The following is a 15,032-nucleotide window of genomic DNA, read 5'->3' as shown; positions in this document are numbered from 1 at the left end:
TCCATTGTGGCCCCAGATGGGAAGAAAATACATCTGTTGTCAAAACATGGAAATCTGGCAAACAAGAATGTTCAATATTTTGAAAGGCTTTCGGAGCAGCAGAAATGACAAGCATCATACTTTTTTTAAAAAAACAACCCCACACAAGTAAAATTCTCAGAAAAGATGCAGTTTATATCTTACCAAGTGGCTGAATTGATTGCTCAGCAGAAAACTCCCCACATACAACAGCTGAAATATTGATTAAGCCCACCAGTGGCTTGACCATGAACAATTTGTTTGATGGTGATGCTGAGTGACATATTTTGGAAATTCCTTTGTCTGGTGATACAGGGATTTTCAACTCTGACAAATACGAAAGATCAGAAAAGAGAAAGGCTTCTTTGTGTTGATGAGGAAATGACAGTTTGGTCTCAGATTAGATTTATAAATGAGATTACCTGGCAATAGCAAGCTCACGTCTTTCATTGAGTTTGTATACATACGTAAGAGGCTTGTTTGTAATTATATTTTGGGAAGGATTCATGTATAGTTTGGGAACAATGCAGTTGCATTGCTTTATACCTTCTGGATTTCAAGTGGCTGTTATAAAGTAGTTGTGTTCCATGTTACAACAACAACAACAACTTATTACTTATACCCCGCCCATCTGGCTGGGCTTCCCCAGCCACTTTAGGCAGTGTCCAACAAAATATTAAAATACAGTAATGCATCAAATATTAAAAGCTTCCCTAAACAGGGCTGCTTTCAGATGTTTTCTAAAAGTCTGGTAGTTGTTGTTCTCTTTGACATCTGGTGGGAGGGCATTCCACAGGGTGGGTGCCATTACCGAGAAGGCCCTCTGCCTGGTTCCCTGTAACTTGGCTTCCTGCAGTGAGGGAACCGCCAGAAGGCCCTCAGCACTGGACCTCAGTGTCTGGATAGAACTATGGGGGTGGACATGCTCCTTCAGATATACTGGATTGAGGCCGTTTAGGGCTTTAAAGGTCAGCACCAACACTTTGAATTGTGCTCAGAAACGTACTGGGAGCCAATGTAGGCCTTCCAAGACCAGTGTAATGGGGTCACCGCGGCCACCCCCAGTCACCAGTCTAGCTGCCGCATTCTGGATTAGTTGTAGTTTCCGGGTCACCTTCAAAGGTAGCCCCACGTAGAGCGCATTGCAGTAGTCCAAGCGAGAGATAACCAGAGCGTGCACCACTCTGGCGAGGCAGTCTGTGGGCAGATAGGGTCTGAGCCTGTGTACCAGATGGAGCTGGCAGACAGCTGCCCTGGACACAGAATTGACCTGTGCCTCCATGGACAGCTGCGAATCCAAAATGACCCCCAGGCTGCGCACCTGGTCCTTCAGGGGCACAGTTACCCCATTCAGGACCAGGGAGTCCTCCACACCCGCCCGCCTCCTGTCCCCCCAAAACAGTACTTCTGTCTTGTCAGGATTCAACCTCAATCTGTTAGCCGCCATCCATCCTCCAACCGCCTCCAGACGCTCACACAGGACCTTCAATGCCTTCACTGGCTCTGATTTGAAAGAGAGGTAGAGCATTGCTAGGAGTTGTTTGTTTTCATTTCCCCACGTACAGTGGTACCTCTGGAAGCGAACGGGATCCATTCCGGAGCCCCGTTTGTATCCTGAAGTGAACGCAACCTGCGTCTGTGAGTCTGCACATGCCTGAGTTGCGATTTGCCGCTTCTGCACATGCGTGAGTGGCGAAACCCGGAAGTAACGCACCCCATTACTTCCGGGTTGCCACAGAGCGCAACCTGAAAATGCTCAACCTGAAGCTACTTCAACCTGAGGTATGACTGTATTTCTAATCGATAAAAAAATTCAGTGGTGCAAGTTTTTATTCTGAAAGTGTGGTTCCCGAGAAAAAGGTTTGAGGATCCTTGGTGTAGAACAGGCACCCCCAAACTCGGCCCTCCAGATGTTTTGGGACCACAACTCCCATCATCCCTAGCTAACAGGACCAGTGGTCAGGGATGATGGGAATTGTAGTCCCAAAACACCTGGAGGGCCGAGTTTGGGGGTGCCTGGTGTAGAAAGTAAACTTTTCCGCCTCGGCAACTGGCAGTGGCAGAAGGAGCAGTGCAGTGTGAGGGAGGCCCACCCGCTGAGAGGTGAAAAAAATGATGACAAAAAGCTCTGCTTAGATGCGTGATAGCAAGGAATAGGTCATAGTCACATTCAGGGTAACAATGGTTCCTTGGCTACACTGAAGCCAGAGGTGCCCAATCAGCACTCTCCACATAACACATTCATTTGCATGCCATTTTCTATAAATGCCCATGCTGATAAAAATTTTGAAGGCAGGAGCTTAAGGAGGAAACAAAGAAACAATGGCAGCTAAACAGCAAGTCAAAAAGAAAGCCAAGGTTTCAAAGAAGAAGAACAACGTGCGCAAGAAGCACCCACAACCTAGACGGAATCAGAAGAATCCGAAGAGGCTCCAGGCTCGAAAACAAAAGAAGAAGCAGCCTCATTTGAAGCGTCAAGTCAAGAGGACCTCAGGCACGAAGTCAGGGAGCAGTGGGCAGCCGCGAAAGATCTGTTCTTCAAAGCTCTTTGCCTCCAAAATTCTGCGCCAGTTGCCCAAGGTGCGCATGGAGGCCAAGGCCAGGAATCTGATGAAGACCTTGTTGGCAGACTTGTACAACCATGTGGCAACCCAGGTACAGGCCATGAGCCAGCAAGAGGAGCAGAACCCCATCAGCGGCGACGAAGTCCAAGCTGCCTTGAAGGAGGCCATGGAAAGGGAGTTGGCCAAGCACACGGCCGAACAGCCCACCGCCATCCCCACCGAGTGCACTTAGGGAACCATCTCTCCCCTTCTCCAGCAGCGGCAAGAAGGGACAGGACCAAAGGTTGCCCTAAGAAGATCCATATAATACCCAAGAGCCTTTAAAAATATATTGCTGCCTTCATAAGTCCAAGAAATCCTGTCGTTTACCACTTTAGACATCATCGGACACCGGATGGAGAGGATTGCTATTATGGGGAAAAACCGTGAAAGAAGCGGCTTTCAAAAAGAAAAGAACCACAATTCCAGTAAAGCAGGATTTTAGCAGCTTATTTCACTTCTTCCAATAAATCAGGATTTTTGCAGCTTTATTCCAGTCTAATTGTGTCTTCTTCTGCTTCTCTGGAACTGAGCTTGGGTTTGGGTGATGAGTACAAATCCAGTTATATAAAATGCTGTTTAGGAAAAATATCCACTGTCATACTAAACAGCAATCAGATGAAAGATTTTAATAAAATATCCAAGTGATATTGAAAAAATGGGGGGGGGGAGGTAAAATTTTCAGAAATGAAACAATCTTAATACAGTGGTACCTCGGGTTAAGTACTTAATTTGTTCCGGAGGTCCGTTCTTAACCTGAAACTGTTCTTAACCTGAAGCACCACTTTAGCTAATGTGGCCTCCTGCTGCTGCTGCACCGCCGGAGCATGATTTCTGTTCTCATCCTGAAGCAAAGTTCTTAACCTGAGGTAATATTTCTGGGTTAGAGGAGTCTGTAACCTGAAGCGTATGTAACCTGAAGCGTATGTAACTCGAGGTACCACTGTATACTTTTTCTTTGCTTTGAGCAGCTGTTCATTGTTGCAGTTTAATAAGTAAAAACATTACTGCATATTTACAATTTAATGTACTGTGTTGCGGGGAAGCACCTGTTAGAACTTGAATTTTTTTTGGCCATATTTTAGTGTTGGATATTCACTTACCACTTAATATTATTTGTTTTAAAAGCCACCAAGTAAATGCTGGAAATGAAACAATCCAAAGGGTCATATTTTCATATGTGGTGGACTTGTAAAAATGCAGTAGGCTTTTGGGAAATGATTCACAATGAATTGAAAAAGATGTTGAAAGTAGTCGTCCCCCAAAAGCCTGAAGCGTTGAATCCTGAAGGTTGGGATACAAATTCAGTGAAATGAAGCAGCAACAACAATAACAAACATTCACCTTATGTCAGACGGTTCGCTAACCCAAGTGCATTTATAGTGTTCTAGACTTGGCTTTGAACATGGGTTTGTGCTGAAAGAATGGCTGTGCTATAGATAACAATTTCTGAGCACAGCTACTACTGTCCTCCAGAGGGTGATCTTGAATAGCTTTCAAAAGAATGAGTTCTAAAAATAAACATTGGACTCCATCTTTTTTAAAGGCAAAAAGGGACTTGTACATATCAGGAATAGCTTGTGCAATAATGACTTAGATCCACTTTCCCCCCTCATTTTTAACTTAGACCCATTTTAAGGTGATTTTTTTTTCTATTTTGCAGGGAAGCTAGTAACACTACTTAGAAGATACTGTGTGCGGGGGGCCACTAGGTGGCGCATCGGAAGATGGCTGACAATAACATCTCTCCGACCCACACGAGGTAATTTGGAGGCTATGATGGGGGTAATTAGCCTCCTTAACCCCCCCAGGATTATGGGGGGGGACGGCCCTTGCCTGCTGTGCCCTATACCACCCCCGAATTTGTGGGGGTGGGGGCACTAGGCACAAAGCCCTCCTGTGGGACTTCGGCACTCCTGGACGCCGTCCCTGATTCGCGCCTCTAGTTTGCAAGAATCTTCAAAAGAAACAATTTGGACGAGATAAATTGCACATACTTCAAGGAAAAAGGGGGAGTAAAGACTGCTGACAGAAGAGATCTCTGATAACAAGGCAAGAACAAAATATGAGAAGATACGTCAAGATACGGTATTGCAAATGACTGAGGGGGGAGGGGGAAAAAAACTTTTCTTTCCTCTTCATGTGATTAACAAGAATTAACAAGAATCCCCTCCCCTAATGAGTTAGAACTTTAAGGACTTAAGCTGTGATTTAAGGCTGTGTGGAGATAAACTTTCGAACCAAAGCAATGTTTCAAGACGAAGCTGGAAAGTTAAGAGTTTTGGAATGACGCAGTTAAAAATGCCGTCGCCATCTTGGGAGGCATTGTTGGAGCTCTTGGGTCTGGGAGGAGAAAGAGAGAAATAGAGCTGTTTACATATCGTGGATTAATTTCTCTGTGGGACTTAAGAGCGAAAAATGCCTGATTTATGATGGAAAGAGTGATGTTATCTACGAAGGAGATATATGGAAACCATCTGGACTTAGATTGGAAGAACGGGAAATTCACACAGGATTTATATTTGCTTATCGGCTTAAGGAGACTAACAGAAGAGATCGTAAAAGAAAAAGAGAAATTATATGAACAAGATATGATGTGGAAACACCAAGATAAGACTGGATAGAATTATGAGCTTTGTCTGGACTGATTGGGACTGATTTGGACACTAACGCAGTAATAAGAAGATGATTTGAATCCCCCTTTGGATCTTGAAGTATGGGTTCCCCCAACAAAATTTAAAAATTTGGCTTTGTAATTTGGAATTTATGTGATGTGATTTAATTTGATGTGATTGGCCAGTTAATAAAAATTATTAAAAAAAAAAAAAAGAAGATACTGTGTGCCAGTATCCATACTCAGCAGAGTTACATCTCAACGCAGCTTCTTCCTTAGAAGCATCCTCGGGGTTGAAGGTACACGCAGTAGGCAATAAACACTCATGGATGCCATAAAGATTCAATCAAGTGTAGAGGTTTACTTGACAGGCATAAAAGTATATTGGTAGCAAATTTATACGGACATTCACCACCGCCATGGTCAAGGCATGCTTAGAGTCCAACAAGAGCATAGCTGTCAACTTACAGATTTGAAAATAAGGGACCAGCAGCCTTGAAAATAAGGGATCAGCAGCCAAAATAAGGGATCAACAATTACTTTTATAAAATACATATTTTGTTGCGTGCAAATGGCTTTAGATACCTATTAGGTCCATAAATTACCATATAGCATATATTCAACACAAAAAACCAGCAACAATTTGTTGTTGACAAAGCAAGCTGGACATAGAAAGGGCCCCATTACCTTCAGTAGCTTATTTAAGAGACATCATCAATAAGGGACAGCAGCAGGACATGGCGCTGGAATAAGGGACTGTCCCGCAAAATAAGGGACGCTTGACAGCTATGAACAAGAGTCCAAGACTCTCGCTCTGCTTCTCTCACCACAAGACACGAGCAAGAGACTCACAACAAGTTACAACAAGTTATACAAAACCACTGTTATCAGTACTTCCTGTCACACTGCACATGTCCAAAGAACCGTTGCCACAGAAAACATCCTTGCATAGACAAAACAGTCTAGCCTTCTGCTGCTTCTTGAAACTTCTCTGCTCTTCTCTGTTTCTGGAACAAATGATTCTTTTCTCTCTCTCACACAGAGAGAATATCCAAGTTGCAATATCTGAAGAAGTGTGCATGCACACGAAAGCTCATACCAATAACAAACTTAGTTGCTCTCTGAGGTGTTACTGGAAGGAATTTTTTTTTATTTAATCCAAGGGAGAAGGAGGCGCCTTTCAAATTGAGCGGGACTTCTGAAGAAACATCATTAAGGTCTCGGTGTTAGAAGTATGACTGGTTTGCAAGAGGATCTATAGCACCATGCCAACGCTTTCGCACATACAGTGGTACCTCAGGGTTAAGAACTTAATTCGTTCTGGAGGTCCGTTCTTAACCTGAAACTGTTCTTAACCTGAGGTACCACTTTAGCTAATGGGGCCTCCTGCTACAATTTCTGTTCTCATCCTGAAGCAAAGTTCTTAACCCGAGGTAATATTTCTGGGTTAGCGGAGTCTGTAACCTGAAGTGTCTGTAACCTGAAGCGACTGTAACCCGAGGTACCACTGTATTCTAAAAATCTGGAATGAATCAATGCATCAGTTAATTGTACCAAGGTGTGCCTGCACAGGTGCTGAATGCAACAGGTGAGCAACCACCGGCTTGTTCTCCGCAGCTGCCATTGAACCAGGCCAAACTCAGCTCCATAGCCCAGTGGTGGAGCCATGTTGGCTGCAGAACCCTGCCATACTGGGCTCTCTTGCTCCACATCCCTTCCACTTGAAGTCTTCACAGTACTCCCGGACAATTTTTTTGTTTGTTTCCCTCCTATCCTGCTGCCCAGTGTACGTGTGTCCCCACCGCCTCCCAGATCCAGGCCTTTCAGTGACAGATTATCTTTTCCCACAGGCCTTTGAGGAAGAGTGTGATTTAAATTGCTTACAGAAAGGTAGCCGTGTTGGTCTGCCATACTCAAAACAAACAAACAAACAAATTTCTTTCCAGTAGCACCTTAAAGACCAACTAAGTTAGTTCTTGGTATGAGCTTTCGTGTGCATGCACACTTCTTCAGATACACTGAAGAAGTGTATCTGAAGAAGTGTGCATGCACACGAAAGCTCATACCAAGAACTAACTTAGTTGGTCTTTAAGGTGCTACTGGAAAGAAATTTGTTTGTTTGTTTGTTTTAAATTGCTTACAGATCGAAAAGAAAGGGGGGGATTCTCAGTCCCAAATTTGAAATTATATTTCGAGGCCGCCTGCCTTTGTTGGATCAAAGAGTGGATAACTTTGGAAAATACTGACCTATTAGACCTAGAAGGATTCAACAATAGGTTCGGCTGGCATGCCTACTTATGGTCAAATAAAGAAAAGGTACATAAGGGGTTTTCAAGCCACATCATTAGAGGACCACTATATGAAGTTTGGGAGAAAAATAAAAAACTCCTAGAATGGAAAACACCTTGGTGGTTGTCGCCATTGGATATTTTAATAATTAAGAAAACAAATATGGAAGGAAAAAGATTAACGTACGAAGACCTACTAATAAGATCAGAAAGCGGCTGGAAATTAAGAACATATGAGGATCTGAAAGAAAAATTAACAGGCTGGCTACAATATCATCAAATAAACGCAATGTGGATAGAAGATAAAAAAGTAGGGATAAGTGAAAAAAAATCCAAATTTCAGATAGAAATAATTGAAGGTAAAACCAAATTATTATCTAGAATGTACGATATACTATTGGAATGGGACACCAAAGACGAAGAAATAAAGGAGGTTATGACAAAATGGTCAATGGATTTGGGATACAATATAGATTATGAAAAATGGTCGAGATTGTGGAATAATGGAATAAAATTTACGGCAAGTGTTACCCTTAGAGAAAATCTGGAGAAGATGATATATAGGTGGTATATCACACCAGCAAAATTAGGAAAAATGTATAAAACAGGAAATAAGGCCTGCTGGAAGTGTAAAATCAAAGAAGGCAATTTCTACCATATGTGGTGGACTTGCGAGGAAATGAAGAAATTCTGGGACTTGATTTATAATGAGTTAAAAAAAATATTTAAATATACTTTTCCTAAGAGACCGGAGGCCTTTTTATTAGGTATAATTGGGGATGAAATTAAAAGGGAAGATAGGATTTTATTCCAGTATTCGACAACAGCGGCCAGAATATTAATTGCACAGAATTGGAAAAGTACAAATATACCAACGGTTAGAGAATGGCAAACAAGATTATTCGAATATGTTGAATTAGCAAAAATGACGCAAAAAATTAGAAACCAAAAAAATACAAAGTTTATTAGTGATTGGAATAAATTTATGGCATACATTGAAGGAAACCATAGAAACCTAAAAACTATAGCAGGTCTGTTATAAAACTTATGATGTGCAAATTGTTAACAAATACTAGCTGCAGAAAATGGAAAATTTCATCAAGAAGCCCGAAATCAGGAGGGAAGGAGGTCAATAGGGGAGTAGAAGAAAGATATAAATATCTAATTATATAAAATCTTAATGAATAAGAGATAGAACTGTAACAGAGATTGTTGCTTTTTGGTGTTAGATGCGGATACTTTTTTTTTTCTTGTCTTCTTGTTCTCCTTGTTTCGTTTTGAAATTGTTGTCTTGTCTTTTGTGTTTTTTGTTTTTCTCTTTTTTATGTTGTAACTGAAACTTAATAAAAAGAACTTAAAAAAAAAAAAAAAGAGGAAGAGTGTGAAGTCTGGCGTGCTTATTTCTGTGTTGTGCTGCTGCTAAACTGTTTGAATGTTTAATTTTAATTAACATTTATACAGTGGTATCTCGGTTTACAAACGTCTCGGAAGTCGAATGTTTCAATTTTTGAACGCCGAAAACCCGGAAGTAATAGCTTTGGTTTTCGAACAAGCCTCAGAAGTCGAACATGCTACACGTCTTCTGCTGAATGCAAGATCTGGAGACCTAGCTGTCAGCTGTTGAGTCTCGGTTTTGGAATGTTTTGGAACTAGAAACGGTCTTCCGGAATGGATTACGTTCGAAAACCGAGGTACCACTGTATTTAGTTTTTGTTATTTGTACACTGCCCTGTGGGGTGAAGGGCAGTCTAAATTACTGCTACTGCTAATTAAAAAAAATACTTTATTATTGTTGCACTATTTATTGTTGAATTTCTGTACCACTGTTTTCAGGGGACTTTATAAATTTCACATGGGATCCCACGTCGCAAAACTTTACGTTATAAGTGCTCCAATGTCTAAGATTAATAATAAGGGTTGCCCGCTTTTCAACCAGAATCTTGTTCACGAGCCTACAGGCACTCCTCTTACAGCAGTCGGCAGGGAAAACCTTTCATGGGATAAAGGTGATTCTCTGCCAAAATTAAAGTAGTGGTTAAAGGCACAGTAGTCCGAACTGGTGGGGGGTGGTGGTAGCTCTTCCAAAGACCTGTTTAACCTAGAACACTGTCATTGACAGAATCAGCTAGGAATTTATGAAATTTTCTCAACAGGGACTGGAGACACCCACCCATCCCTGGTTTCAAAGCCTGTTTTGATGTAGAGAAAAAAAAACACATTCTGGGCATGGTAGCCTGGTTTAAGGTGGATGGAAATTACACACATTTATTTTCTTAAAATTAGCCAGGATTGATTGCGACAGCAACTCCTGAAGGGCCAGATGCCATCATGCTCTTCAGAAAGTCAACAAACAGTGGCAGTGTCTGACCTCATAACTGGATAGCAGCAGCTCATACTCATATTCAGTAGCAGGTCATAGTCATATTCAGCATAACAATGGTTACCTGGCTACTGTGCAGGCAGAGAGAGCCAATCATACCCTCCATGTAGCTCCTTCATTTGCATACTGTTGTCTATAACTGACCACGTTGGCAAAGGTGCGGTGACATTTGAAGGCAGGGGCTCGAAGCTTCAGAACAGACGTCAACAGAACAGAACAGAAAAATGGCTGCAAAACAACAAGCGAAAAGGAAGGCTGGGACTTTGAAGAGAAAGAAGCTCCAGAAGAAATATCAGCACATCAGGAAAAACAAACTCCAGGACCGTAAACAGAGAAAGTTCCCATCTTGCCTTGAGCATGGGGTCAAGGAGCCACTTGCCAGAAATACTGTGAGCAGTAAGGTGGTGAGAATCTGTTCCCCTAAGCTGTTTACATCCAAGATGGTGCGAGAGGTGCTAAAGGCATACATTGAGGTCAAAGCCAAGGGCATGGTTAAAAACTTGCTAACGGATGTGTACAACCATGTGGCGACAGAAATAGATCGCTTGAGCCAGAAGAGCCCGTCTGCTACCATCAGCTGCACTGATGTCCAAACGGCCTTGAAGGAGGCTGTAGTAAGGGAGTTGGTGAACCACACGTCTGAACCCCTCAGGAACGAATGTGCTTAGAGAAACATCCCTCCCCTTCTCCAACAGGGCCAAGAAGGGAGAGGACCAAAAACTGCCCTGAAAAAAGATCCTTAAAACTTGAGAAACCTTTAAAAGACTTTGCTGCCTGAATGTGTCTTAAGAAATCCTGTAATCTAAGATACCAGCTTCACCTCAACAATCTTCATTGCTTGTAACAATTGTTCCATTTATGGGGGTGTCGTCAAAGACCATGGGAAAGGAAGCTAAATTTGGACTACAGACTACACATGCCCAAGAGGTTTTTCCATCGCCATCAGCCAGAATCAGCAGAGTTCAGTGAGGAAGAACATAAATCAAAATATATGAGAGAATTGTTTGTGAGCTGGTTTCTGAAAGAAAAGAAACACCATATATTGTTCTTCCAATAAACCAGGATTTTTAGCAGCCTTATTCACTGAAGTGTGTGTGTGTTGTTTTTAATCTAGGACAATGTGTCTTGCTGGTTACTGACTGCAAACCTAGTTATACAAAATACTAAAATGTACAAAGGTGTCAGGGTTGTCATATGAAGCAGGAATAAATGGAAGTTCATGAAATGCCTTGAAAATTGTGCAGATCCGATGTGTGAAAACCTTAACAACCCTGTCCCCTCACGAAACGTTGAGAATTCGGAGAAAGCCAATGGGTAGCATTCAACTAATTTTTACTCGGAGTAGACCCACTTGAACCATGACTAAGATTCATTAATTGCAGTGGGTCGGAGTAAAACTTAATTAAATGCCACCCACTATTAGCTGCCGCTGGCCTTTCAGATTGCTGCTAGTCATGTAGGAGGTGCTATACAAAACCAAAAAAATGGCAAAGTGGCTATTCAGAGAATACACAAAAAATGAAGGTTTAATTTCTTTTTAAAATGGTTATAAAGCTGGCCACATTCAGGAGGTAAAATTTAACTTCCTAACTGCTTTGCATCACTCAAGCTCATCTTTGGAATTTTGAAGAATGTGTAATAATCAAATCTTTATGATGTCATTTGGGCCTTTGCTCCAGTCAGTGGCCACCTGCAGATCTGAGAAGACCCCTGTTACAGCCTAGATGATGCTGGAATATAAACACACGGTTTTAGAATCAATCAGCAGAAGGACCCGACTGAGTACTCTTGAGTTCATTTTCCCACACAAATTATTAAAACGCTCCTGCTCATCTTGTTTGACTGGAAAGCACAGCCCAAAGCCCTGATGAATTTGCAACTTTTAAGATAATCAGTCCTGTGTAGAAGTGTCTTGAAAGACTACGCACCTGTTCCAGGATGAGCTCTGTCATTAATAACCTGTGTAGCTTAATTGCACTTAAAACCATACATAATAATCACATTTATCATACTTAAGTGCCCTTATCAGCTGCCAGTGTGGGTGACTGCCAGATAAAACCCAGAGCAACCAAAATCCACACTGCTTTACCTTTTCAAAACTAATACTGGTTCCTGGAAATGCTTCTCAAGGTTTAGGGCTGCTCTGACTTTGGCAAACAGAAATAATATAGTTGGTTTGCTTTTTTTTTTTTTTAAAGGAATGGAATATGGAAGAAGGGGTGGCATTTCTAGAAGATCTGTCCAAAAGAGCTTTCTGTTAAATAGTGGGTAGACATAGCAGACGACGCAGCGATTTCTCCAAAGCAGCTCTTTATTTGTAAGCTGGAACAGAACTGAACAGCAAACAGCTCAGCCGGCCTGCTTTTATAGGCAGCCGGCTGTCAACATTGTAGCAACAGCAACCCAGGGTTTCCCGCCTAAAGTAACTGATGTGGACCTGAGTGAAAACTATATACACGATATTGCTGGTGGCCAGGGTGAGAACTTCAATACATAACACTTTCCTTCCAGCATGTTGGTGGTAGTTCAGTTTGAGCTCCTTTGAAAACATTAAGAGCTGCTTTCCTGCCCACTTTTCAGTTGGTTCTGCTGCAGCTTTAAGAGGATTTGCGCCCAGCAAACTTTGCCAACCTGGGGCTACCTGGAGAGAGTTGGTGAAAGTTGGCCTTCAGCAATCAGGAAGCACTTGCAAATTGATGAACACAAAGAATCTTTTAAAGGCATTGCAATAGGGGCTGTTGGGAAAGTTGGCTTCTGTCCAGAGATCTGCCTGTTCTGTATTCTACCACCAACAGTGGCAAAGTAGGGAGCAGAAGCACAGCTGTCAACTTTTTCCTTTTTTAAAGGGAAATTCCCTTATTCCAAATAGGATTCCTCGCGAGAAAAGGGAAAAGTTGACAGCTATGAGCAGAAGGACTATCCCAGGACTGTAGTCTTTATTCAGATCACACACACACTGTTTTGGTGCAGAAACTCAGCTTGTGATGATAAATCAGTTTTGGGGCTAATGGCATATATGTTTATTCCCACAAAACATGCATGGGATGATGAAACCTGGCTGATTTTTTTTTTTTTAGTTGAAAACTGATTTCTGTGGTAAAAGTAGAAGTGTGAGGTGCAGTTAATATCTGCCAGAAGCCACTGTCAAAACTCACAACTAGATCATAGTAAGGGTAGGTCATAGTCCCGTTCAGGGTAACAATGGTTCCTCAGCTACAGTGAAGTCAGGGGCACCTTCATTGCCATGCTACTGCCTATAAATGCCCATGCTGACAAAAATATGGTGACATTTGAAGGCCGGAGCTTAAGGAGAACAGAACAATGGCAGCCAAACAGCAAGGCAAAAAGAAAGCCAGGGTTCCAAAGAGAAAGAACGTCAACAAGAAGCACCAACAAGCGAGATGGAATTGGAAGAAGCTCCAGGCTCAAAAACATAAGAAGAAGCAGCCTCATTTGAAGCGTCAAGCCAAGAGGACCTCAGCCGCTAAGTCAAGGAGCAGTGGGCAGCCAAGAAAGATCTGTTCCTCAAAGCTCTTTGCCGCCAAAATTCTGCGACAGATGCCCAAGGTGCGCATGGAGGCCAAGGCCAGGAATCTGATGAAGACCTTGTTGGCAGACTTATACAGTCACGTGGCGACCCAAGTAGAGGCCTTGAGGCAGAAAGCGGAGCAGGCCCAGGCCCTCGTCAGCTGCAACAATGTCCAAACTGCCTTGAAGGAGGCCATGGAGAAGGAGTTGACCAAGCACATGGCTGAACAGCCCACTGCCATCACCACCACTTAGAGAAGAATCCCTTTTCTTCTCCAGCGGCGGCAAGAAAAGAGAGGAGCAAAGGTTGCCCTGAGAAGATCCATATAATACCCAAGAGACTTAAAAAAATAAATTGCTGCCTTCATAAGTCCAAGAAATCCTGTCATTTACCACTTTAGACATCTCATCGGACACCAAATGAAGAGAATTGCTATGGAAAAGACACGAAAGAAAAGAACCACAATTCCAGTAAAGCAGGATTTTATTAGGTTTATTCACTTCTTCCAATAAATCAGAATTTTAGCGCTTTTCAAGTGTTGTGTCTTCTATTCCCCGGAACTGAGCTTTGGTTTGGGTGATGGCTACAAATTTAGTTATATAGAATGCTGATTAAGAAACGTATCCACTGTGTGATACTTAATAACAATCAGATGACTTATTAAAAAAACCCAAGTGATACTATAAAAATGTGGGGAAGGTAAGATTTACAGAAATGAATTTGAATTCCAAATTTAAGACATAAAACAATGCAACTCACAATACTGAAAATAAAATAAATAACACAATATACAGCAGTGCCTTGGTTTTCGAATGTAATCCGTTTCAGAAGACCGGAATGTTCCGGAAGACTGGAATGTTAGAAAACTGAGGAGCAAAATGAATAGGCATTGGAATGCCTATTCATTCCAATAGGTTTACTATTGACTGATGATAACCTCATTTATATTTTTATTGTAAATTGCAAGTGAATCACAGCAGACAAATGCCATCAAGCAGACAAGCAAATGCATACATTTGCTGAATTTATAGCTGTCATGGTTCATCTTGTTCACAGTCATGTCCTTCTTGCTTGATACTTTAAATGTAAGTGAGATGAGTATATTCCTTCCAACTGGTTGATATGGAGGATCTCAAACCCCAAAGCAGCACCAATTTTCACTAAACCTCAATTCTCGCTGCCGTAGTAGCATCCATAAATAATGTCCTCTTCTCTTTCGGCAGATCTTGACCTCAAATACCTAACAGGAAGGTTTCTGGTTGTTTAACAAATATTATTTTCAACATTTTTTTCAATTCATTGTATATCATTTCCCAATATATTTTTACGTTTTTACAGTCCCACCATATATGATAAAAAGTAACTTCAGCCTCACACCTCCAACACTCCTTCTAACAGAAGATACATTTTGAATTATGTTGTTGTTGTTGTTGTTTTTTGTCTTGTCTTTTTCTTTATTTTTTCTTTGCTTTTCCTTTTTGTTTTCTTTTTCTTTCTGTTTATAGATGTTGAGATGTATGATTTCTAACTTTTAATTCTTTTCCTGCACTTCTTGACAGAACTGACAGTGAAATCCCGTGCGAACTTTCCCGGGGAGTGA

The 15,032-nt window shown here is 41.8% G+C and overlaps 2 protein-coding genes across 2 annotated transcripts; both read left to right on the top strand.

Annotated features, from left to right (window-relative positions):
• The first annotated feature begins 2,290 nt into the window (after positions 1–2,290).
• Positions 2,291–3,112, top strand: LOC310757280 (uncharacterized protein). The gene has a single exon (XM_083602585.1). The coding sequence runs from the start codon at positions 2,341–2,343 to the stop codon at positions 2,812–2,814; it is 474 nt and encodes a 157-aa protein (XP_083458711.1). The 5' UTR covers positions 2,291–2,340; the 3' UTR covers positions 2,815–3,112.
• Positions 3,113–10,048: 6,936 nt separating this feature from the next.
• LOC310757334 (uncharacterized protein) lies at positions 10,049–10,982 on the top strand. The gene has a single exon (XM_083602654.1). The coding sequence runs from the start codon at positions 10,128–10,130 to the stop codon at positions 10,569–10,571; it is 444 nt and encodes a 147-aa protein (XP_083458780.1). The 5' UTR covers positions 10,049–10,127; the 3' UTR covers positions 10,572–10,982.
• The last annotated feature ends 4,050 nt before the right edge of the window (positions 10,983–15,032 follow it).

Source organism: Podarcis filfolensis, assembly GCF_964270895.1.
Source record: "Podarcis filfolensis genome assembly, chromosome: 2".
NCBI lineage: Eukaryota > Metazoa > Chordata > Lepidosauria > Squamata > Lacertidae > Podarcis > Podarcis filfolensis.
Note: the sequence above shows the minus strand (reverse complement) of the source record. Positions and strands in the feature narration are given on the sequence as shown.